This window comes from Cervus elaphus, chromosome 8 (assembly GCF_910594005.1).
Source record: "Cervus elaphus chromosome 8, mCerEla1.1, whole genome shotgun sequence".
Classification (NCBI taxonomy): Eukaryota; Metazoa; Chordata; class Mammalia; order Artiodactyla; family Cervidae; genus Cervus; species Cervus elaphus.
In genome coordinates, this window is record NC_057822.1 from 7,271,425 (window position 1) to 7,295,027 (window position 23,603).

Sequence of the window (23,603 nt, forward strand, 5' to 3'; positions counted from 1 at the left end):
AAAAAATATGCCATGCAATTATAGATATAAGGCTTTGTTGTTGTTAAGCTGCTAAATTGTTTCTGACTCTGCCCATGGGAATTCCCAGGCAAGAATACTGGAATGGATTGCCATTTCCTTCTCCAGGGGGTCTTCCTGACCCAGGGATCAAACCCACATCTTCCGCATTAGCAGGTGGATTTTTTTACCACTGAGCCACCAGGGAAGCCCCAAGTACAAGGCTACTGCTCCTGCTAAGTCACTTCAGTCGTGTCCGACTCTGTGCGACCCCATCCCTGGGATTCTCCAGGCAAGGACACTGGAGTGGGTTGCCATTTCCTTCTCCAATGCATAAAAGTGAAAAGTGAAAGCAAAGTCGCTCAGCCGTGTCCGACTCTTCGAGACCCCATGGACTGCAGCCTACCAGGCTCCTCCCTCCATGGGATTTTCCAGGCAAGAGTACTGGAGTGGGGTGCCATTGCCTTCTGTCACTATATTAATAGTAGACAAGGTAGAGTTCAATAAAAAGAGTATTACTAGAGATAAAAGGGGACAATTCATAATGATGAAAGGGTCAATTCACCAGGAGGCTGTAACAACCATGTCTGTAACTGTCTGATAATAAAGTTTCAAATATGCACAGAATTAAAGGGGAAAATAGACAAGTTCATAATCAAAGCTGGAGATTGTAATACTCTCAGCAATTAAGAGAACAATAGAGCTCCCCCAAATCAGGAAAGACATAGAAGATATGAATGACACTCTTAGCTGCCTTTATCTAATTGGTATTTGTAGAACACTCCACAAAACACCCGCAAAACACATATTCTTTTGGAGGGCGTGTAAAACATTCACCAAGATAGCCCATATGCTGGGCCATAAAACAAGTCTCCATAAAGGAGTGAACTCATACAGAATATGTTCTCTTGTCACAAATTGAATTAAACTGTAAATCAGTAACAATAAAATATTCATTCAAACCCCAAATATTTGCCCAAAATGAGTTGTGATAAAGCCTCTTCCTGCTCAGTAATCTCTATTCACTCCCCTTGACAACCGAAGCAAATAAAGACTCCTGATTCCTCCATCTGCCCTCCAGACCTCTACAGCATGGCCCCAGCCTGTCTTTTCAGGGTTATCATTGTTCCTCTGCATCAGTGGTTCTTAAACTTTAGGGTGAGTAGTGATCACTGGGTTCCTACTAAAATTCAGATCCCAGAGGTGAAACTCTAGAATTTGATGAAGCAGATTATAAGGGGGCCCAAGAATGTGCATTTTAAACCAAGGCAGTAGGAGATTGTGATGCCACTGGTTTGGGACCAGGTTTATTTATTGAGAAACTGTTCTACATGTCCCTATGATTCAGCTCAAATGGGTAGTTTTGTGCTTTCCAACACTATCCTAAGTTTCCCTGCTTTTCTCTCTGATCATAGTGGGACAAGGTAGACCAGTGAAGGGGGCAGGGGAGGAATGTGAGCTTGGAACAAGGTTGGCTTGGAGTCTTGACTACATTATTATTTGCTGACCAGTCTTGAGCAAGTGACTTAACCTCTCTGAACCTCTGCTTTCTCATTCAGAAAATGGAGATAGAATCACCTACCTCATAGTGGTGTGATGAGGAATAAATGACACAACCAGCATATATTACCTGGTACACCTCAGAAACTGGTATTGGCACAAGAGTCTCCTGTTCTAGAGGTTCGTTCAGATCTCTCTGAGCTGACACCTCCTCTCTCTCATTCCAGCCCCTGTCCCGTCTCTCACACACTCGTTTCCCTCTGCCTCTAGCTGTATGAATTCTTGCTTTCATTCTTGCCACACCCATTAGATTATAAACCCCCTGAGTGCAGGAATAGTCATTCAGTGGAGTTATGGATTAGTAGCACACACTACAGGGGGTAAGGGGACATACTTCATATTTTATTTTCTGAATACAAAAAGAAATATGTAACGTTTGACAATTTATGTCCCTGCCTTCCACCTTTCATTATTACTAATCTTAAGACACTGCCTGTATCCAGTTCCCACAAAAAGTGGAGAGTCAGCAAAAAGAATTGCAGCTGTAGAAATTGATTCCTTGAGTACAAGATGAAGCAGGGCAAAGGCTAACAGAGTTTTACCAAGAGAACGCACTAGTCATAACAAACACCTTCTTCCAATAACACAAGAGACAACTCTACATATGGACACATCAGATGGTCAATACTGAAAGCAGATTGATTTTTTTTTTTTTTTTTTTTTTGCAGCCAAAGATGGAGAAGCTCTCAAAAACAAGATTGGGAGCTGACTGTGGCTCAGATCATGAACTCCTTATTGCAAAATTCAGACTTAAATTGAAGAAAGTAGGAAAAACCAGTAGGCCATTCAAGTATGATCTAAACCAAATCCCTTATGATTATATAGTGAAAGTGACAAATAGATTCAAGGGATTAGATCTGATAGACAGAGGGCCTGAAGAACTATGGACGGAGGTTTATAACACTGTACAGGAGGTGGTGACCAAACCATCCCCAAGAAAAACAAATGCAAGAAGGTAAAAGTTTCTCGAAGGAGGACTTACAAATAGCTGAGAAGAGAAGAGCAGTGAAAGGCAAAGGAGAAAGGGAAAAATTTACTCAACAGAATGCAGAGTTCTGAAGAATAGCAAGGAGAGATTAGAAAGCCTTCTTCAGCGAACAGTGCAAAGAAACAGAGGAAGACAATACAATGGGAAAGACTAGAAATATCTTCAAGAAGTTTGAGTAAGCTCCAGGAGTTGGTGATGGACAGGGAAGCCTGCTGTGCTGCAGTCCATGGGGTCGTAAAGAGTCGGACAGGACTGAGCAACTGAACTGAACTGAACTGAACTTCAAGAAATCTAGAGATACCAAGGGAACATTTCCTGCAAAGTTGGGCATAATAAAGGACAGAAACAGCAAGGACCTAACAGAAGCAGAAGATATTAAGAAGAGGTGGCAAGAATACACAAAGAACTGTACAAAAAATGTCTTAATGACTTGGATAACCATGATAGTGTGGTCACTCACCAATCACCTAGAGCCAGACATCCTGGAATATGAAGTCAAGTGGGCCTTAGGAAGCATCTCTACGAACAAAGCTAGTGGAGGTGATGGAATTCCAGCTGAACTATTTCAAATCCTGAAAGAGGATACTATTAATGTGCTGCACTCAATATGCCAGCAAATTTGGAAAACTCAGCAGTGGCCACACGACTGGAAGAGGGCAGTTTTCATCCCAATTCCAAAGAAAGGCAATGCCAAATAATGTTCAAACTACCACACAATTGCACTCATTCCACATGCTAGCAAAATAACACTCAAAATTCTCCAAGCTAGGCTTCAACAGTACATGAACCAATAACTTCCAGATGTTCAGACTGGATTTAGAAAAGGCAGAGGAACCAGCGATCAAATTGCCAATATCTGTTGGATCATAAGAAAAGCAAGAGAATTCCAGAAAAACATTCTACTTCTGTTTTATTGACTACACCAAAGCCTTTGACTGTGTGGTTCACAACAAACTGTGGAAAATTCTTCAAGAGATGTGAATACCAGACCACTTTACCTGCCTCCTGAGAAATCTGTATGCAGGTCAAAGAGCAATAGTTAGAACCAGACATGGAACAACAGACTGGTTCCAAATTGGGAAAGGAGTACATCAAAGCTATATATTATTATCCTGCTTATTTAACTTATATGCAGAGTACATCATGAGAAATACTGGGCTGGATGAAACACAAGCTGTAATCAAGATTGTTGGAAGAAATATCAACAACCTCAGATATGCAGATGATACCAACCTAAAGGCAGAAAGCAAAGAGAAACTAAAGAGCCTCTTGATGAAAGTGAAAGAGGAGAGTGAAAAAGCTGACTTAAAATTCAACACTAAAAAACAAAGATCATGATATCTGATCCCACCACTTCATGGCAAATAGATGGGGAAAAAGTGGAAATAGTGACAGATTTTATTTTCTTGGGCTCCAAAATCACTGTGGATGGTGACTGCATTCACAAAATTAAAAGATGCTTGCTCTTTGGAAGAAAAGCCATGACAAACCTAGATAGTGTATTAAAAAGCAGAGACATTACTTTGCCAACAAAAGTCCATATAGTCAAAACTATGGTTTTTCCAGCAGTCATGTATGGATGTGAGAACTGACCCATAAAGAAGGTTGAGCACCAAGGAATTGATGCTTTCGAACTGTGGTGCTTGAGCAGACTCTTGCGAGTTCCTTGGACAGCAAGGAGATAGAGATCAAGCCAGTCAAACCTTAAGGAAATCAACCCTGAATTTTTGTTGGAAGGACTGATGCTGAAGCTGAAACTCCAAAACTTTGGCCACCTGATGCCAAGAGTGGACTCATTGGAAAAGACCCTGATGCTGGGAAAGATTGAAGGCAGGAGAAGGGGACGACAGAGAATGAGATGGTTGGATGGCATCACTGACTCAATGGACATGAGTTTGAGCAAACTTCAGGAGATAGTGAAGGACAGGGAATCCTGTGGGGCAGTCCACGGGGTTGCAAAGAGTTGGACATGACTTAGGGACTGAACAACAAAAGAAATTGATTCCAGTATTTTCCAAAGCAGACATGTGAGAATGTTAATAGAAGATGTTCTTCAGAATGCTAGAAGGCCTTAGGCAAAACAAAACAAAACATGTAATGCAAAATAAAGGGACTTTCTCTGATTAAATATGTGAGAACAGTTGTATTAAACAAACTGAAACTGGAGTCTTGAGTTTGCAGGACTTGTCAGAGACTTTAGCATGCTATTGTGTGCGTGAATCTATAAGAGGTAGCCTGTAGATGTATTTTGAGAAATGCTGATTTATATAACACATCTCATTTCTACTTAAAACAATGCAGAGAGGAAAATGGGTTTTGGAGGCAGGGGAGGACCACGGTGGTGTGTATATTTACCCTTCATTTACCATTTGGTAGGTGTGGTTGATGCGCAGCTTTAAGCGGTAGAGCAGGCCTTGGAAGATGTTCTCCAAGGTCAGCTGGTGGCCATTCCGTGCGCGGATCGGTGTGTAGCTGGGATGGACAATCATCTGGATGGATCTCACCTTGGGGATACAGGTCACATCAGGTGGTTTGATGATAGCTAGAAAAGGGAGAGAGAAAAAAAGAAATGAAACAGTTGGAATCAGCCAGAAGTGTCTAAGAGGCTGCCGTGGACCTTGGGAAATGACTGCTTCCCACCCCCTCCCACCCCAACCCCAGCCATGTTTCTGAAAGCGTCTGCTAAATTAACAGGTGAGAAGAGACGCGACTGGTGCTTAGGTGTAAGGTTGGCAAAGGGGTGACCAAGGGTGGTCGGAAGAGCCCAGGGAGAGGGGCCCTGGCCCCCTAGGCTGATCATGCCTTTGCCCCAGCCTCCATACATCCCTACCTTGAGTCTTGTTGGACACCTTGGCAATGAGAGTTTTGGGGAGTGATGTTTCAACTATGCATCCTGAAGAATGTTTGCGGTTTGCAATATCATTGATGCAACCTCAAAGGCAAGGCCTAAGACTTCAATCTCTCTCAAGATGAATATTCCAAATAACCAAATGACCTTTCCTGGTTTATAGACCCTTTTGTAAATTTGATGAATGCTATGGTTCTTTGCTCCCCCAAAATGTACATATACAAAAATCTTGCAAACAATTTCAGGGATTCATGTCTCCCCCTGAAGCTAACTTATAAAAAGTCCTCAAGGGTCCATTGACCTCCAAGATTAAAATGATCTGCACTAAAAGAATGTTTGCTTCAGTGTTGTTTATTAAAAAACAACAATAACAAAAAAACTGATTGCCTCCAAAAAGGGAATCAGGGAAGTCAGTTAAAGTACCTCCATAGAATGGATCATTTTTGTAGTTGTGAGATACCATGATGTGGAAAAGTATTTAATGACATCTGCCTATTTGGAATATCCGAGGAGCAGCAGCTGCGTGGGCCCAGGAGGGCCAAGAGGAGCTACTCCACGTTCAAGGTCAGGAGGGGCAGCCCTGAGGAGATACCCCTCGTCCAGGGTAAAGAGCAGCAGCTGTGCTTTGCTGGAGCAGCCGTGAAGAGATACCCCACGTCCAAGGTAAGAGAAACCCAAGTAAGACGGTAAGTGTTTCGAGAGGGCATCAGAGGGCAGACACACTGAAGCCATAATCACAGAAAACTGGCCAATCTGATCACAGGACCACAGCCGTGTCTAACTCAGTGAGACTGAGCCATGCCGTGGGGGGCCACCCAAGACGGACGGGTCATGGTGGGGAGGTCTGACAGAATGTGGTCCACTGGAGAATGGAATGGCAAACCACTTCAGTATTCTTGCCTTGAGAACCCCATGAACAGTATGAAAAGGCAAAATGATAGGATACTGAAAGAAGAACTCCCCAGGTCGGTAGGTGCCCAATATGCTACTGGAGATCAGTGGAGAAATAACTCCAGAAAGAATGAAGGGATGGAGCCAAAGCAAAAACAATACCCAGCTGTGGATGTGACTGGTGACAGAAGCAAGGTTTGATGCTAAAAAGAGCAATATTGCATAGGAACCTGGAATGTCAGGTCCATGAATCAAGGAAAATTGGAAGTGGTCAAACAGGAGATGGCAAGAGTGAATGTCGACATTCTAGGAATCAGCGAACTAAAATGGACTGGAATGGGTGAATTTAACTCAGATGACCATTATATCTACTACTGTGGGCAGGAATCCCTTAGAAGAAATGGAATAGCCATCATGGTCAACAAAAGAGTTAGAAATGCAGTACTTGGATGCAATCTCAAGAACAACAAAATGATCTCTGTTTGTTTCCAAGGCAAACCATTCAATATCATGGTAATCCAAGCCTATGCCCCAACCAGTAATGCTGAAGAAGCTGAAGCTGAACGGTTCTATGAAGACCTACAAGACCTTTTAGAACTAACACCCCAAAAAGATGTCCTTTTCATTATAGGGGACTGGAATGCAAAAGTAGGAAGTGAAGAAACACCTGGAGTAACAGGCAACTTTGGCCTTGGAGTACAGAATGAAGCGGGTCAAAGGCTAATAGAGTTTTGCCAAGAGAACACACTGGTCATAGCAAACACCCTCTTCCAACAACACAAGAGAAGATGCTACACATGGACATCACCAGATGGTCAACATCGAAATCAGATTGATTATATTCTTTGCAGCCAAAGATGGAGAAACTATATATAGTCAGCTAAAATAAGACCGGGAGTTGACTGTGGCTCAGATCATGAACTCCTTATTGCCAAATTCAGACTTAAATTCAAGAAAGTAGGGAAAACCACTAGACCATTCAGATATGACCTAAATCAAATCCCTTATGATTATACAGTGAAAGTGAGAAATAGATTTAAGGGACTAGATCTGATAGACAGAGTGCCTGAAGAACTACAGACAGAGTTCGTGACATTTTACAGGAGACAGGGATCAAGACCATCCTCATGGAAAAGAAATGCAAAAAAGCAAAATGGCTGTGTGAGGAGGCCTTACAAATAGCTGTGAAAAGAAGAGAAACAAAAAGCAAAGGAGAAAAGGAAAGATTCCCATTTGAATGTAGAGTTACAAAGAATAGCAAGGAGAGATAAGAAAACCTTCCTCAGTGATCAGTGCAAAGAAATAGAGGAAAACAGTAGAATGGGAAAGACTAGAGATCTCTTCAAAAAAAATTAGAGATACCAAGGGAACATTTCATGCCAAGATGGGCTCAATAAAGGACAGAAATGGTAGGGACCTAACAGAAGCAGAAGATATTAAGAAGAGGTGGCAAGAATACACAGAAGAACTGTACAAAAAAGATCTTCATGACCCAGATAATCACAATGGTGTGATCACTCACCTAGAGCCAGACATCCTGGAATGTGAAGTCAAGTGGGCCTTAGAAAGCATCACTACGAACAAAGCTAGTGGAGGTGATGGAATTCCAGCTGAACTATTTCAAATCCTGAAAGAGAATACTATTAATGTGCTGCACTCAATATGCCAGCAAATTTGGAAAACTCAGCAGTGGCCACAGGAATGGAAAAGGGCAGTTTTCATTCCAATCCCAAAGAAAGGCAATGTCAAAGAATGCTCAAACTACCGCACAATTGCACTCATCTCACATGCTAGTAAAGTAACGCTCAAAATTCTCTAAGCCAGGCTTCAGCAATACATGAACCGTGAACTTCCTGATGTTCAAGCTGGTTTTAGAAAAAGCAGAGGAACCAGAGATCAAATTGCCAACATCTGCTGGATCATCGAAAAAGCAAGAGAGTTCCAGAAAAACATCTATTTCTGCTTTATTGACTATGCCAAAGCCTTTGACTGTGTGGATCACAACAAACTGTGGAAAATTCTGAAAGAGATGGGAATACCAGACCACCTGACCTGCCTATTGAGAAGCCTGTATGCAGGTCAGGAAGCAACAGTTAGAACTGGACATGGAACAACAGACTGGTTCCAAATAGGAAAAGGAGTATGTCAAGGCTGTATATTGTCACCTTGCTTATTTAACTTATATGCAGAGTACATCGTGAGAAACGCTGGGCTGGAAGAAGCACAAGCAGGAATCAAGATTGCCGGGAGAAATATCAATAACCTCAGATATGCAGATGACACCACCCTTATGGCAGAAAGTGAAGAGGAACTAAAAAGCCTCTTGATGAGAATGAAAAAGTTGACTTAAAGCTCAACATTCAGAAAACTAAGATCATGGCATCTGGTACCATCACTTCATGGCAAATAGATGGGGAAACAGTGGAAACAGTGGCAGACTTTATTTTTTTGGGTTCCAAAATCACTGCAGATGGTGACTGCAGCCATAAAATTAAAAGACGCTTACTCTTTGGAAGTAAAGTTATGACCAACCTAGATAGCATATTAAAAAGCAGAGATATTACTTTGCCAACAAAAGTCCGTCTAGTCAAGGCTATGGTTTTTCCAGTGGTCATGTATGGATGTGACAGTTGGACTGTGAAGAAAGTTGAGTGCCAAAGAATTGATGGTTTTGAACTGTGGTGTTGGAGAAGACTCTTGAGAGTCCCTTGGACTGCAAGGAGATCCAGCCAGTCCATCCTAAAGGAGATCAGTCCTGGGTGTTCATTGGAAGGACTGGTGTTGAAGCTGAAACTCCAATACTTTGGCCACCTCATGCAAAGAGTTGACTCATTGGAAAAGACCCTGATGCTGGGAGGGATTGGGGGTAGGAGGAGAAGGGGGCGACAGAGGGTGAGATGGTTGGATGGCATCACCGACTCGATGGACTTGAGTTTGGGTAAACTCCGGGATTTTGTGATGGACAGGGAGGCCTGGCGTGCTGCAGTTCACGGTGTCGCAAAGAGTCGGACACGACTGAGCGACTGAAATGAACTGAAGTGTTCATGATACCATGATATGAAAAACAAACCACCTGGTCACAAAAGAGTAGATACAGCTGCTAGTAACTGCAGTTATGTTTAAGTGTTCAGATTATTTGGGCTTAGCTTTATTTTTCTTTGCATATTTTTATATTTTCCAAATTTCCTACAATAACTATGCATTAATTGAACAACCTGAGAGACAATATAAAATAACTTGCTGAATTTTATTTTTTATTTTCTTAAAAAACCATGTGACTTTTAAGTCAGTTAGTGAACATCACCGGCTTAACTTGCGTGAGAAGTTTAATGACTCATCCGTTTACCCATCCACCCATCTAACCCTTCATCAGTTATGTATGGAGCATCTCCTATGTGCCAGGCGCTACGTTAGGGACTAGGAATACAGTGGATCCCATGCCCACGCATGCCTTCATGGAGCTCACATTTCAATTCAGATGATACCCGTGCAAGCAAACAATAAAGACAGGTTATGATCTGAGCTCTGAAGTCAGTGAAGAGTTCATGGTAATGGAAAATAGCAGGTGATGACCTGTATCATACAAGGGAGTTGTTGGGGCTGTGTGGTGGGGATGTTCACTTAGGAGATGATGTTGAAACTGAAACCATGACTGAGGATTGGAAAAGAGTCAAACAAGGAGTAAGGGGATGGAGTTAGGAGGCCTTGGTTGCGCTAAAGTGGTAAGGTGAATGTGGTCTGCATACGAGAGGTCTAGAGATGGAGAAAGATGGGGGATCCACACGGGGGATGCTGTCCAGTCTGGGGCGTCTTCTGTAAAAGCCACATCCTTAACTGGCCCTGAGAGGCAGAGCCCCTCTGGACGCTCCACCCACTCCAGAGGGGAAAAGGTCATCCTTGCACCCCAGATCCCGTGCAACGAAAGTCCCCCACTCACTGTGCTGCAATGAGTTGAAGCGGTCGGTCATCTTGGTGGCAGACCGGCCTGCCCCGTCAGTGGCGGTGACCCGGGCGTAGTAGAGCTCAGTGAGGTTGCCTGTCTCCACGGTAAGGTTGCAGGATTTCCGGGTGATCCGCTGGCAGCCCTCCTTTTCCAACCACTCTCCTTCTCCATACCTGTGGGCCAGGGAGGGGCTGGAGCACATCCTTCATGAACAGGCTTGGCAGCCAGCCTGTGGTTTATTAATATTGATAACGATATTGAATATTTACTTAGCACGTGTGTCCCAGGCTTTTTATGCAGATGATCTGTTAGTCTTCAGATCAACCTCACAACAGTGTTGCGAGGTTCACACATTATTAATATCTTCCTTCCTTTTCAAGTCAGGAAGCTGGGGCTTCAGGAAGTAAAATTTGCCCAGGTGTTTGCATCATGCATGCAGGGAGCCAGGATGTGAACTCAGACAGTTTGAGTTCATATTCTGGGCACTGGTAGGCCCATTTAAAGGTCAGGGACCTGGGCCTCGGAGAGGGCAAGTGACTTGCCACAGGATGAAGTGGTAGGACCAGGAATGGCACCCAGGTTTGCAGATTCCTGAGCCCACGTAACCCCCCTCTCCTGCCTGGGAAGGGAGATGAGCAGGAACGGGGCTGGGTGGGGGCTGGAGGGGGTGAGCGGGACTTTTTGTTGACTGGCGTGCGTGCGTGTTCAGTCACTTCAGTTGTGTCCGACTCTGTGCAACTCTATACTGCAGCCCACCAGGCTCCCCATCCACGGGATTCTCCAGGCAAGAATACTGGAGTGGGTTGCCATGCCCTCCTCCAGGGCATCTTCCTGACTCAGGGGTGGAACCAGCGTCTCTTCCGTCTACCTGCATCAGCAGGCAGGTTCTTTACCACTAGCGCCACCTGGTTGCTGACTTAGTCTTCCCCAAATAACAAAGCAATGGTTGGGCATTTGTTCTTTGCCAGGCACACATGCTAATGACTCACTTAACCCATCCAACAACCCTAAGAGGAAGGTATTATTGCTATCTTTACTTCATGGATGGGAAATGGAGGCTTGGTGAATTTATCTACCTGCCTGGGGTTATAGTACGAGGGGCTGGAGTTTGCCTTCAGAGCCCGTATTGTAACCATCATTCTAACCTCTCCCTGCAGAAGAAACATCAAGGAACAAAGCCATGTCTTGGGGGAGGGTTGCTGAGTGACACCAGTCTGGGTCCAAGGGGGATGTAGGGACATATGGAAGAGGGGAGGGTTTGCTTTGGTTTCAGAGCAGAGTCAAAGGGGTCACGTTGCTGGGGAGCCTACGTCTTATACTGGACGCTGTAGACAGTGTCAGGGGCACTCTCCGGCCTGCCGTCCCACGTCAGGATGTTTTCGAAGTTGCTGGACTGGAACTTCACGTGCTGAAGGAGATCCGAGGTGTCCTCAGCGATGTGAGCTGCAGGAAGTGGGAGCAGGGTGAGCAGGTGGGTGCATAGACCCCGCCCTAGCCCCCTTTCGAGTTGCCAGCTGAGGGGGTGAGCCAGCAACCACTTAGCAGGAGACTGTGCTAGCTGACCCTCCCACTCCCTTCACTTCTTTTTTTCCTTTTTATTGAGCTATGATTCACATTCCACACAATTCACCACTTAAAATCATACAGTTCCGTGGTATCCTAAATATATTCACAAGGCAGTGTAGACCACTGCCGCAGGACGTGTTCATCGCCCCCAAACAAATCTTGTATCCGTGAGCTCTCATTCCCATCTCTCCCCGTCCTCCCAGCCCCAGGCAACCAATAATCTGCTTCCTATCTCAATGACTTTGCCTATTTGGACATTTTGTACAAATGAAGTCATCCAATTGGCCTTTGGTGTCTGGCTTCTTTCACTTAGCATCATGTTTTCACGGTTCATCCATATTACATGAATTGGTACTTATTTCCTTCTTATGTGGCTAGGTCACATTCTGTTTATTTTCCCATCAGCTGATGGACGTTTGGATTGTTTCCATTTTCTGGCTGTTTTGAGTAATGCTGCTGCAAATGTTAGTGCACACATTTTTGAAGTGGACATAAGTTCAGTAGGAGTGGGATTTCTGGGTCATATGGCGATTCTATGTTGAACTTTTGAAGAGCAGCCAAACTGTTTTCCAGAGAAGTGACTGCACCATCTCACATTCCCATCAGCAATGTCTGAGTGGGTGCGGTTATTCCACAGCCTTGTCGACACTTGCTACTGCGTTCATTCATTTCTCAGCACCATCTGAAGTCAGTGTTCTCACCAAGGGAATATTTTAGAGGTACTCAACTAATGTCTAAGAAGTAACTTTCCTAGAACCAATAATTTCAAGCAAGGGAGAAGAAGATGTTTGTGAATCCTTGCCTCTCTGTTGGTGGATCCAGTCCCTGCCCACCCACCACACACCTGCTGAGGAGGGCAAAGGAGCCTTCCCCAGCCCCATGGATTTCATAGCGGGAGGATGCTGACCGAGGCCACATACAGCTTCATGGGGTCGCAAACAGTTGGACACGACTGAGTGACTGAACTGAACTGAACAGGCAGTGTGACCTTGGGGAAGCTGTTTAAGTCATTAGAACTTCAATTTCTTCAGCTCTATAATGGAAATAATTGGACCACAGCAGTAGCTGACATGTCTGCAATGCACATCAAGTGCCAGGCACTGGGCTAAGTCTCTGCATCAAATCCTCCTGACCACCTGAAGAGGTAGGTTATGCCCATTTCATGGATGAGGAAAACTGAGGCTCAGAGAGGCAGTGTGCAATACTCTTCACAGCAGTTAGCCTGCTTTTGGGGCAGATACAATGGGCCGAGGAAGGGGAAGCAAAAGCCAGAGCCCCAAGAAGAGGACCCAGAAGGAGGCACCGACCCTGACGCAAATCTTCACTGTAAAGGAGAGCCCTTGACTTACAAATAGATCTCCTCTCAGCCCTCCCAGCTTGGTCTGAAGAAAGGAGAGCACAGGAAAATGGCGACCAGAGCGGCAGCTGGCTCTGCGCATGCTCAAAGGGCCTGGTTGGCCGGGATGGGAAATAAACAGGTGCAGACCCAGCTGAGTCAAGGCCTTGAGGCCTGTGTGTACATGTCTTTGATGTGATGTGTGGCCTCCCCCCACCTCCAACCCAGTCAATGACGATGACCGCCAGAAGGTCCAGAGAGTGAGGCGGTGGAGAGTTATTTACTCCTCTATTCCAAGTCTACGTACAGGATTTCTGCAAGAGAGGTCCATGGGCTTGGGAGGCATTTGTGGGGAAAGGAAAGTATCTTCGGACAGCCTGACTCGGCTGTGTATCCTTGTGCTAAATCTAAGGCCACGTCCTCCTTTGAATCTGGGTGGATCAGGCAGGCCTGGCAGCTGCAGAAATCTTTGTGTTCTCGGGGCCTCAGACTGGGGTCTTAGGGCGCGGGGGTTTCTTCCTGCCTCTAGCCAATGTGATGGATATGGTGCTGAGTCCCAAGGTGTGGCTGGGATCTTGTTTGGATCTGAGTTTTGGCAGAACTGGGGTCTGTTCTGGAGTGAGGGATTCCCAGATGGCGCTAATGGTAAAGAACCTGCCTGCCAGTGCAGGAGACAGAAGAGATGCAAGTTCGATCCCTGGGTCAGGAAGATCCCCTGGAGGAGGGTATGGCAACCCACTCCTCGAATTCTTGCCTGGAAAATCCCATGGACAGAGGAGCCTGGCAGGCTACGGCCCACAGGGTCACACTGAGTTGGACATGACTTCCTGACTGAGCACGCACTCACTGAAGGGAGGGGCCCTGCATTCAGAACTGGGTCATAAGTTGAGGCAGGGAGCCCACTTGAGGTCAGAACTCAATGGTGGCTTCGGGCAAGGTGGTGAGGTCAAGAGCAGGCAAGAGAGAGGGATTTGAGAGAAGGCCAGGGTGTGCCTGGAGGCGGGCTCGGCTATGGTCTGCAGGCGGAGGGTGGCTGGTTGGGGTCAGTATCTTGGGTGGGCCACGTGGGTTTGGAGGAGGCAGGTGGCTGAGGCTGGGATGTGCTAGGGAGGTGAAGGGCCCAGGTTGGATGGAGATGGGGACCACTTTCCAAGAGGGAAGTGAAGTTGGCTTCCTGAAGTTAGGTTGGTGGACCTCGGCAGCCCCCCTCTTTTAGGAGGTGTTGAGGGCTAACAAGATCTCCCCCTTTCCTCCTGCCTACTCATTCCTTTTCCCTCTCAAATTCATCATCGGCTCCTCAGCCCACATCGTTTCTGCACTTCCTGGGTAAAAGTCTACATTGTGAAATCATAGGGACACGTGTATTGTCTAGAGATTGACAGCCTGGGAGATCTGATCAAAGGAAGTTTTTGCATTTGCTAGGAAAAACAATTCTACATCAATCAGTTGGGAAGCTAAGGACAGACGAGCAAAAGCAATTCAACTTGCTCTGGAATCAGCTGAAGAGTTTCGAAGAAGGCATCTGAGTCTCCAGAGTGAACTTAGACTCCTAACAACTTTCTAAAGGCTGGTACCCCCTGTGTCCCACATCGTGAAGGGCCAATGGCCCCCAGCCAGAACGGGTGGGGATCTGGAGGGACAGATCTGGGGTCTCTTGCGGGGGAAGCATCAAGTCTCCTGAACTTATCGTGAGTTCAGTGTGCTGGGAATGCCCGGCTTGATGCCCAGGGGAGGGTGAACTGGAGGGCTGGGACGGCAGCTGGAAGCCCCGTGCATCCACGCAGCACACACCACGCGCGGCACTGGAGGGGCTGGAAGCTCCAGCCCTTTATGGCCTTCACCCTGCTCTTGAGCTCGAAGGGACCTTGCAGCGGCCACCGCTCCCCCTTCTTCAGCTGGGACTATGCTTTCACTTTCTCAGAAAGTTCCCTGAATTTTATTAAACATCTCAGGGAACAGAGAGACAATCTAGGATCTCAAGCACTGGTCCTGAAGTTCTCCATAACCACACATCAAAGAATTCTACTTTATTGGCTGTGAAGACTATGCCCTTGAGCCCCATTTTCTTAAGAGCGCTGGTGTTTGAAGACCTATTAGTGAAACAGACCTGAGCACTCTGTGAGAGAGGGCTCTTTCAGGTCTGCCACAAAGGGGTTGCAAGAGGCTCCCTTGGGGAGCATGGAAGGCGGCAATGGCCGGACTCAAGCTTTGTCCATCTTGATGCTTCCTCACCTCCCCAAGTCAGGCCAGCGCCAGCCAGAAGCAGAGGAACAGAAGCACAACTTCCACCAGAAAGATGTGAGTTGTCCAAGGATGTCCGTCTCCCTCAAGCTAGTTCTCCATCCGCTGGGGTGGGAGCATCCACAGATTCAGAATGGTGAGAGTCTTAAGGGTCAGCTGAGTCTCTGGAAGAACCCAAGATCTCAGGGACCCTCTCCCCCGCCCCCCTGCCCCCTCAGCAACCTGAGCTGGTATCTACTTCTCCCCAGAAACTCCCAGTGCAGCCCAGCAGAGAAGAAACTGAAATTGCTCATGCTGGGGCTGGATGGGGTTCCGGGGGGAGGACAGCCCTGATCATCAACTCCTGGTAGGGGCACGTCTGACCGTAGGGTGGTGGGCACTCACCGACCAGGGATCCCGCCGCCAGGATGGTCAGTAGCGTCCTCATCGGGGCCGGGCACAGAGCCCTCTTTCGGTCTCCGCTCCAGACTGAGCCCAGAGGGAGGGCTGAGAAGCTTTGGCGCCTTGGCAGCTGGCTCCACCCAGGCACGAGGGCGGGGAAAGGAGGAAAGGTGGGACCTGGGCAGTGGGGAGCTGGGTACAAAGGTGCCTGGTCCGTGTGCTTCGGAATTCCAGATCCTGGGCGGGATCCAAGGGAGTTTCCTTCCTAAGTGCAGAAAACAGCAACAGTGACGGACTGGCTTGTTTATCTGGTCCGGTGGCTGATTCATCCTAAGACTTCAGTGCTTTATTAGGGAACTGATAGGCAGAAAAGACAAAAATAATCCGTGATGTACAGCCTTATCTGGGAGCAAGTTGGCACTGGGTATCAAAAGCTTGCAACTTACAAATTACCTTTTGCTCCGGTGATTCCATCCACAGGGATTCACCCTGAGGAAAGCAACTGGAGCAGAGGCAGGAGCAGAAGATATGTTCTGGAAAGTTCCTTGTGGCAGAGGAAAAGCTAGACTCCTTGGTTTTGTTCTGGCAAGAAGAGATAAATGTCTTTGCTTGTGTCTTGTGCTATGTATTGGTGTAGGTCCGCCATGATGGATGCTGGGCTTGGGAATAGCTTTCCACCCAGAGAGGCTGCTGGGGGTGAGAAGCCCAGGCCCTCCTACCTTGAGCCTTGGGAATTTGGAACCTGCAAAACATCAGGGGAAAAAAAAAGGATCTGAGATTTCAGTGACTTGTTCTACTGTGCTAGAGATGGGGGCAAAATTCAGGAATGGGCTTTTGACTGGGGACCATGAAGATTCAAACTGCTCACCCAAGCTGTCCCATCATGTGCAGCTGGATCTATAGGGATTACATGATATCCACTGGGATGGGTGTTTAGGCAATGATTTTCCCCTCCTCACTGGGCCTCAAGAGAAGGTTAAAGGGGCCTGGACTCTGGCTAGGGTGGACATTATCAGAGATCTCTACCTCTGGGGAGAGTTTGACCAGTTCCAGTCACACAACAGCTGGCTGAGTCCTGTGGCAGGACAGCTGGGTCCTCAGGGAGGGCACAGAGGCCTTGGTTTTCGGATATAGTAGGTTGTGACAGCCAGGGATCTGTATTTAAGTTTTTCTTTGCTGTGTTGTCCTTGTTTTCTGTCAGTTCCGAGTCCTTGGCAAAGTTTGTTTGACTAAACAGCCGCAGTTGAGCTGTGCTTTGGGGGAATGAAGGTTTGTGCCAGTCCTGTCCTGTTCGTTGCAGGAAACTGCATTTCCCAGAATCCTTTGCCAATGGCTTCCTGCTCGGTTCCGCCAATGGGAGGCACGGGAGGCAGACAGGTGAGCTGGAGGAGAGAAGTCAGGGGACTTCTCCCCCTCTTCCTCCACTTTGAGTGGCCTCCCCCAAAGGCAGTGTCTCCTCTGGAGCTCCCGCTGCCTCCAGCCAGGCAGCCGCCATCTTTCCGTCAGGTGGCCTGGGCTCTGATAACATCTCCTTCCATTTTCCCCTTTAGTTCAAAGGATGGAGCAACTTCCTGCTGTGGTGACTGTCTGGGCTGCTTCTCAGTTCCTGAGTGAATTCTCAGCTCTTTCATCACCCAGGCAACCAACTCCCTTACGTGAAAGTCTCTTGGTTTGAAAGACTTAAGAGGTTTCTGTGCTCCTGAGTGGACTATGATGGCTCTAGGGCCTGTGATGACTTTAGGGACAAGGGGGTGTGGGGAGATCACGGTCAGAGAAACAGGTTACAAAAATGCCAAGAAGGGCTCGTCAGGAGAGGAGCAGTCGCTGGAGCAGTCTGGGCTGGTTGGATGAGAGGACAAGCTGCAAGCCTGTAGGTCTGTGGAAAGTGAAGTCTTCTTTGGAGACTCTCAGAAACTCCTGGAAGAAGGAATCTGTGAGAGAACTAGGCCCCCCATACTTGGGAGGGACTATGATTAAGAGACTATTAATGACAAGGAAGACACCTGGATTGTTAAAGAGCTTGAGAACATCCAGACATCATTTCTAATAGTAAAAAATAAAAATAAAAGAGAACAACATTCATATCTGACTCTAGGGGTTTGGTTAAATGCATAACTGTTAAGTCCATCCAATGCAGGATGAATGCGGCCTTCAAAACAACGCTGGAGAAAACTGTTTTGTGACCCAGGTAAAGGGTCACCATATTTTACTAGATGAAAAGAAGCCTGGGGAATTCCTTGGTGGTCCAATGGTTAGGACTCAGCGCTTTCACTGCTGACGGTGCTGGTTCAATTCCTGGTTGGGGAACTAACATCCCATAAACTGGCCAAAAAAAGAAAAAAGAAGCATGGCAGAAACTATGCACAGTACAAGGCATGCTAAAACACATGCACGCATAAAGAAAAAAGCCTGAAAGATATATATGAAAGCATTCATGGAATTATCTTTGGGTGGTAGTAGAATTAAAGGTATTTTTATTTCCCTGTCTTTGCTCATTTGCATTTTTTGAAGCTCTTATAGGAAATATATTATTTTATGACTGCAGCCATAAAATTAAAAGACACTTGCTCCTTGGAAGAAAACCTATGACCAACCTAGACGCATATTAAAAAGCAGAGACATCACTTTGCCAGCCAAGGTCCATCTAGTCCAAGCTATGGTTTTTCCAGTAGTCATGTATGGATGTGAGAGTTGGACTATAAAGAAAGCTGAGTGTAGAAGAATTGATGCTTTTGAACTGTGGTGTTGGAGAAGACTCTTGAGAGTCCCTTGGACAGCAAGGAGATCAAACCAGTCCATCCTAAAGGAAATAAGTCCTGACTATTCATTGGAAGGATTGGTGCTGGTGCTGAAGCTCTGATATTTTGGCCTCCTGACGTAAAGAGTTGACTCTTTGGAAAAGATCCTGATGTTGGGAAAGGTTGAGGCCCGGAGGAGAAGGGGATGACAGAGGATGAGATGGTTGGATGGCATCACCGACTCAATGGACATGAGTTTGAACAAACTCTGGGAGATAGTGAAGGACAGGGAAGCCTGGCATGCTGTAGTTCATGGGGTCACAAAGAGTTGGACACGACTTAATGGCTGAACAACAAAATATTAAGGAAAAGTAAGGTGACAGTACAACGCAAGTGGACATTGAAGAAATGCCCTTGTCTGGGCTGGACCTGTCTCTGTGGGTTTCTTTTCCCTCAACCAGAGACCCACTTCTTCAAAGCCAGCTGGGATGGTTTCTCCTCTGCTCACGACAGCTCCAGACTGTCACAGATTCACTCTGAAAAATCCTTCCAGAAGATGTGGTATATACATGAATATATATAATGAAATATTACTCAGCTTTAAAGAAGAACGAAATAATTCCACTTGCATATTCATTGCAAATGGATAATTCATGGATGGACCCAGAGATTACGTAGTAAGTGAAGTCAGACAGAGAAAGACAAATATCATATGCTACCACTTACATGTGAAATCTAAAAGAATGATACAAAGAAACTTTTTTTTTACAAAACAGAAACAGACTCACAGATTTAGAAAACAAATTTATGGTTACCAAAGGGGAAAAGAGGAGAGGGATAAATTAGGAGATTGGGCTTGGCATATATACACTATTAAATATAAAATAGATGACCAACAGGGACCTACTGCAAAGCATGAGGAACCCTATTTAGGACTCTGTAGTGACTTATACAAGAGGGGGATCTGGACAAGAATAGATTTGTGTATATGTATAGCTGTATCACTGTGGTGCACCTGGAATGAAAGCAACATTATAAATAAATCCTACTCCAATACAAAATTAAAAATTAAAAAAATCCTTCTTGAACTCTGGTATGCTGTGTACTTGGCATTGTCCAATATTATTCTTGAGTTGTGCTCATGCCTACGACTGGAAAAAAGAGACTCTGGTGGGGGCAAAGTGGGGTGCCAGCGTCGTCTTCAAATACCAGACAGGCTGCTGCATGGAGAAGAGTTGAGCCCCTTTTTGGTAACTACCTCCAAACAGGAAAACCAGAGTACAGAGTAAGGGGACTTATTAAAGAGGCAAATTCCTTTTGGTTTAAGGAAGCAGCTCTCCCCACGAAGGTGTGGCCGACTTTGTGATGGGCTGCACTTGGTTGCTGGGAGTATTCAGTGAGAAGGTAGGACCACTGGGAGGTGCTCCCTGGATGACCTCCTTCTCTGGTCTGTCAAGTTCAAGGTGTTTGTCTCCCCAGTGAGGAAGAAAATGTTCCGAGTACAATAAATAAGTAAGTGAAGTCGCTCAGTCATGTCAGACTCTTTGTGACCCCATGGACTGTAGCCTACTAGTCTCCTCTGTCCATGGGATTTTCCAGGCAAGAGTACTGGAGTGGGTTGCCATTTCCTTCTCCAGGAGATCTTCCTGACCCAGGAATTGAACCTGCGTCTCCCACATAGGCAGACGCTTTACCGTCTGAGACACCAGGGAAGTAAAGAGCACCCCTTGTATTTCTTTGTTCCCTCCTCTGTACTCTCTCTGTATCCTTCAGAGAGCAGCTCTCCAGCACTGGCTTACAGAACTGACCTTTATCTCAGCAGATTGCCCTTGCTAGCTCTTTTACACAGACAGCCAGAAAATGCACTTGTTTTCCCTCTGATGACATTTTCCAATTACACCTTGCATTGTCCAGCCTCTGAGCCTTTGCACAGGCTGTACCCACTGCCCAGAACACCTCGTCCATCCCACTTTAATTCCTCTTCATTCTTGACCGCTTCTCAAGCTTACTTCCTTCAGGAAGCCTTCCCCATGTGATCAGTTCATCTGGGTAGATTAGGAGCTGCAGCTCCCATGGCCCCCTGTCTCTCCTCCAACCTGGTATGTATCTCACCACATTATTTGTTTCCCCATTTCGGGGACAAAGCATGTAACTTGCGTCCTGCATGAGCTGACACCAAGTGGGTACCCAGGAATATTTGCCGGATGAATGAATGTGCTGAGGGAGCTGGCCAGGGCTTCCCTGGAATACCCCTAAGGTGTGGAAAAAGCATTTCCTAAAATGCCAGATACTCAGGGATGTGACCTGCTCCGGTCCTGTCTCTGAACACCCAGGGATGCCAGAACTTGTTCTGTAGAAGCAAGAACATTAGCAGGGAGTGGGGTGGCTTTAGGGGAGGGGAGTGCTGTTTCCATGGTGATTCAGTGGTGAGACACTTGAAAGGGGTCCCTGACCACTTGTGGGAGGGAGGAACAAGGGATGAAGCTTTGACAACTCACCCCACGGCCTTTTCTTAAAGAAAAGGAGCATCAGATTCGCATTGGAGTCATCTGCCTCCAAGCTTGGCTGTGTTAATTAGGGACAATGACTTAGATGTTCCAAGTTGGGAGCCTGGGTCTGCTCCCACCCCTGCACCTGACTCTAGGTAACCCAGAGTAGATTTTGGTCCCTCTCTGGGCCTCTGTCTATAAAGGAGGCTGGGGTTTAGGAGTCTCTAAGGGCCCCTGGAGCTCGAATGGCCTCTGCTTCTATATCACTTTGAGGTTGGAATCCTCTCCTGACATCCTGGAATTCCCTACCTGGTTGCTGTCAGTGACCACAAATACAAATTCAGCTCATCAGTCACTGACTCTGCTTAGAATTTTAGCTGTCTCTCTCAGGGTAAGGAGTTCCAGTAGCTTATTACATGCTAACAAGATCATGCTGCCTCATAAAACATTAAGAATACCCTGCATCTCATGCCAGGATTGGGGCAACAGGTTTATAGGTACCCTGGGAGTCAGGAAGTGAACAGAATATGGGCCTTGGGCAGACAGACCTAGGTTCAAATCCTAGCTCTGCCAATTGCTTGCAGTGTGCAGATGGCTTAAGCTCTCACCCTGAACTTTCTTATTTACAGAAGATCAAAAGAGCCTCTACTCTCAGTGATGCTGGGAGGATTAAACAAGCTGATGTCTCTGGGCAGTTTCAAAGGACACTTCCTGCAGTGAGTCTTCTCTGTTACAAAATGAGGAACCAAGGATCAAGAGAGGGCCCTTAAAAACCTTCATGAAAAAACAGCCTCCTGGGTATGTAGACATGGAGATGGCAGGAGGTGGCAATGAGGACAGTCATAAATATCCACTTAGAAGTTTCAGTTGGCAGTAGTTTGTGAGGCCAAATTCCAGCGATGGGGGAGGTAAAGGACTCCATCCTGTAATTTAGGCTTTGAGGCTGGATTAGAGCTATTTAGAGGAGGCTCGACTGAAGCGTCTGAGCGCGCACGCCGCACGCATCCCAGGAAAGGGCTTCCCAGGTGGCGCTAGTGGTAAAGAACCCCCCTGCCGATGCAGGAGACATAAGAAATGCAGGCTTGATCCCTGGGTCAGGAAGATCCCCCGGAGGAGGGCATGGCAACCCACTCCAGTATTCTTGCCTGGAGAATCCCATGGACAGAGGAGCCTGGCAGGCTATGGTCCATGGGGTCACTAAGAGTTGGACATGGCTGAAGCAGCTTAGCATGCATCCCACGAAAGGGCCTGGAACTCCGAGATGGGAGTTGGAGTCGGGGAGTCTGAGCCCCTGTTGGAATCTGGCTTCCAAGACATCCATTGAGCGCCCAGAAAAGCCAAGGCTCAGAGTGGGATGGGATGTGCTGAGCAACCTGAAAGAATGGATGGGACTCACCTTGGAGGCACTGGCTCCTGGAGAGCAGCCTCGCATTCCCTGCTGATGGTTTGTCCCATCAGGACCGTGTACTCTGAGGCATTCTTTTGGGATCGCCACCTTCTGCTCCTAAGCCCACTTAAAGAGACAGTAAGGGAAAAAACAGACTGCTGATAATTGATAAAATGTAGTCACACCTCTGCATCCTATATTATCACATCACTTGCCAAGGGGTGCGGAAACCCTGGCACCAACCAGTATCTCTTGAGCAACTGATTCATGGAACTGACTGACTCATTTAGACTGACGTATAACTTCTCGAAAAAGCAAGAGAATTCCAGGAAAACATCTACTTCTGCTTTACTGACTATGCCAAAGCCTTTGACTGTGTGGATCACAACAAACTGTAGAAAATTCTGAAAGAGATGGGAATACCAGACCACCTGACCTGCCTCCTGAGAAATTTGTATGCAGGTCAAGAAGCAACAGTAGAACTGGACATGGAACAACAGACTGGTTCCAAATAGGGAAAGAAGTACGTCAAGGCTGTATATTGTCACCCTGCTTATTTAACTTATATGCAGAGTACATCATGAGAAATGCTGGACTGGATGAAGCACAAGCTGGAATCAAGATTACTGGGAGAAATATCAATAACCTCAGATATGCAGATGACACCACTCTTATGACAGAAAGTGAAGAAGAACTAAAGAGCCTCTTGATGAAAGTGAAAGAAGAGAGTGAAAGAGTTGGCTTAAAAATCAACATTCAGAAAACTAACATTATGGCATCTGGTCCCATCACTTCATGGGAAATAGGTGGGGAAACAGTGGAAATCAGTTCAGTTTAGTCATTCAGTCATGTCTGACTCTGCGACCCCATGAATCGCAGCACGCCAGGCCTCCCTGTCTATCACCAACTCCCAGAGTTTACCCAAACTCATGTCCATTGAGTCGGTGATTCCATCCAGCCATCTCATCCTCAGTTGCCCCCTTCTCCTCCTGCCCCCAATCCCTCCCAGCATCAGGGTCTTTTCCAATGAGTCAACTCTTTGCGTGAGGTGGCCAAAGTATTGGAGTTTCAGCTTCAGCATCAGTCCTTCCAATGAACACCCAGGACTAATCTCCTTTAGGATGGACTGGTTGGATCTCCTTGCAATCCAAAGGACTCTCAAGAGTCTTCTCTAACACCACAGTTCAAAAGCATCAATTTTTCGGTGCTCAGCTTCCTTTACAGTCCAACTCTCACAT

The 23,603-nt window shown here is 46.4% G+C and overlaps 1 protein-coding gene across 1 annotated transcript in view; it reads right to left on the minus strand.

The window, feature by feature from the left end:
- Nucleotides 1-15,980, minus strand: part of IL22RA1 (interleukin 22 receptor subunit alpha 1) — a 29,485-nt gene extending 13,505 nt beyond the window's left edge. The window contains exons 1-4 of the mRNA XM_043909246.1: nt 15,755-15,980; nt 11,538-11,670; nt 10,222-10,400; nt 4,912-5,087 (exon numbers count right to left, since the gene is read on the minus strand). Of these exons, the coding sequence (XP_043765181.1) occupies nt 4,912-5,087; nt 10,222-10,400; nt 11,538-11,670; nt 15,755-15,797 (531 nt within the window). The 5' untranslated portion in view covers nt 15,798-15,980. The remainder of the gene's footprint in view (nt 1-4,911; nt 5,088-10,221; nt 10,401-11,537; nt 11,671-15,754) is intronic.
- Between the last annotated feature and the right edge of the window lie 7,623 nt (nt 15,981-23,603).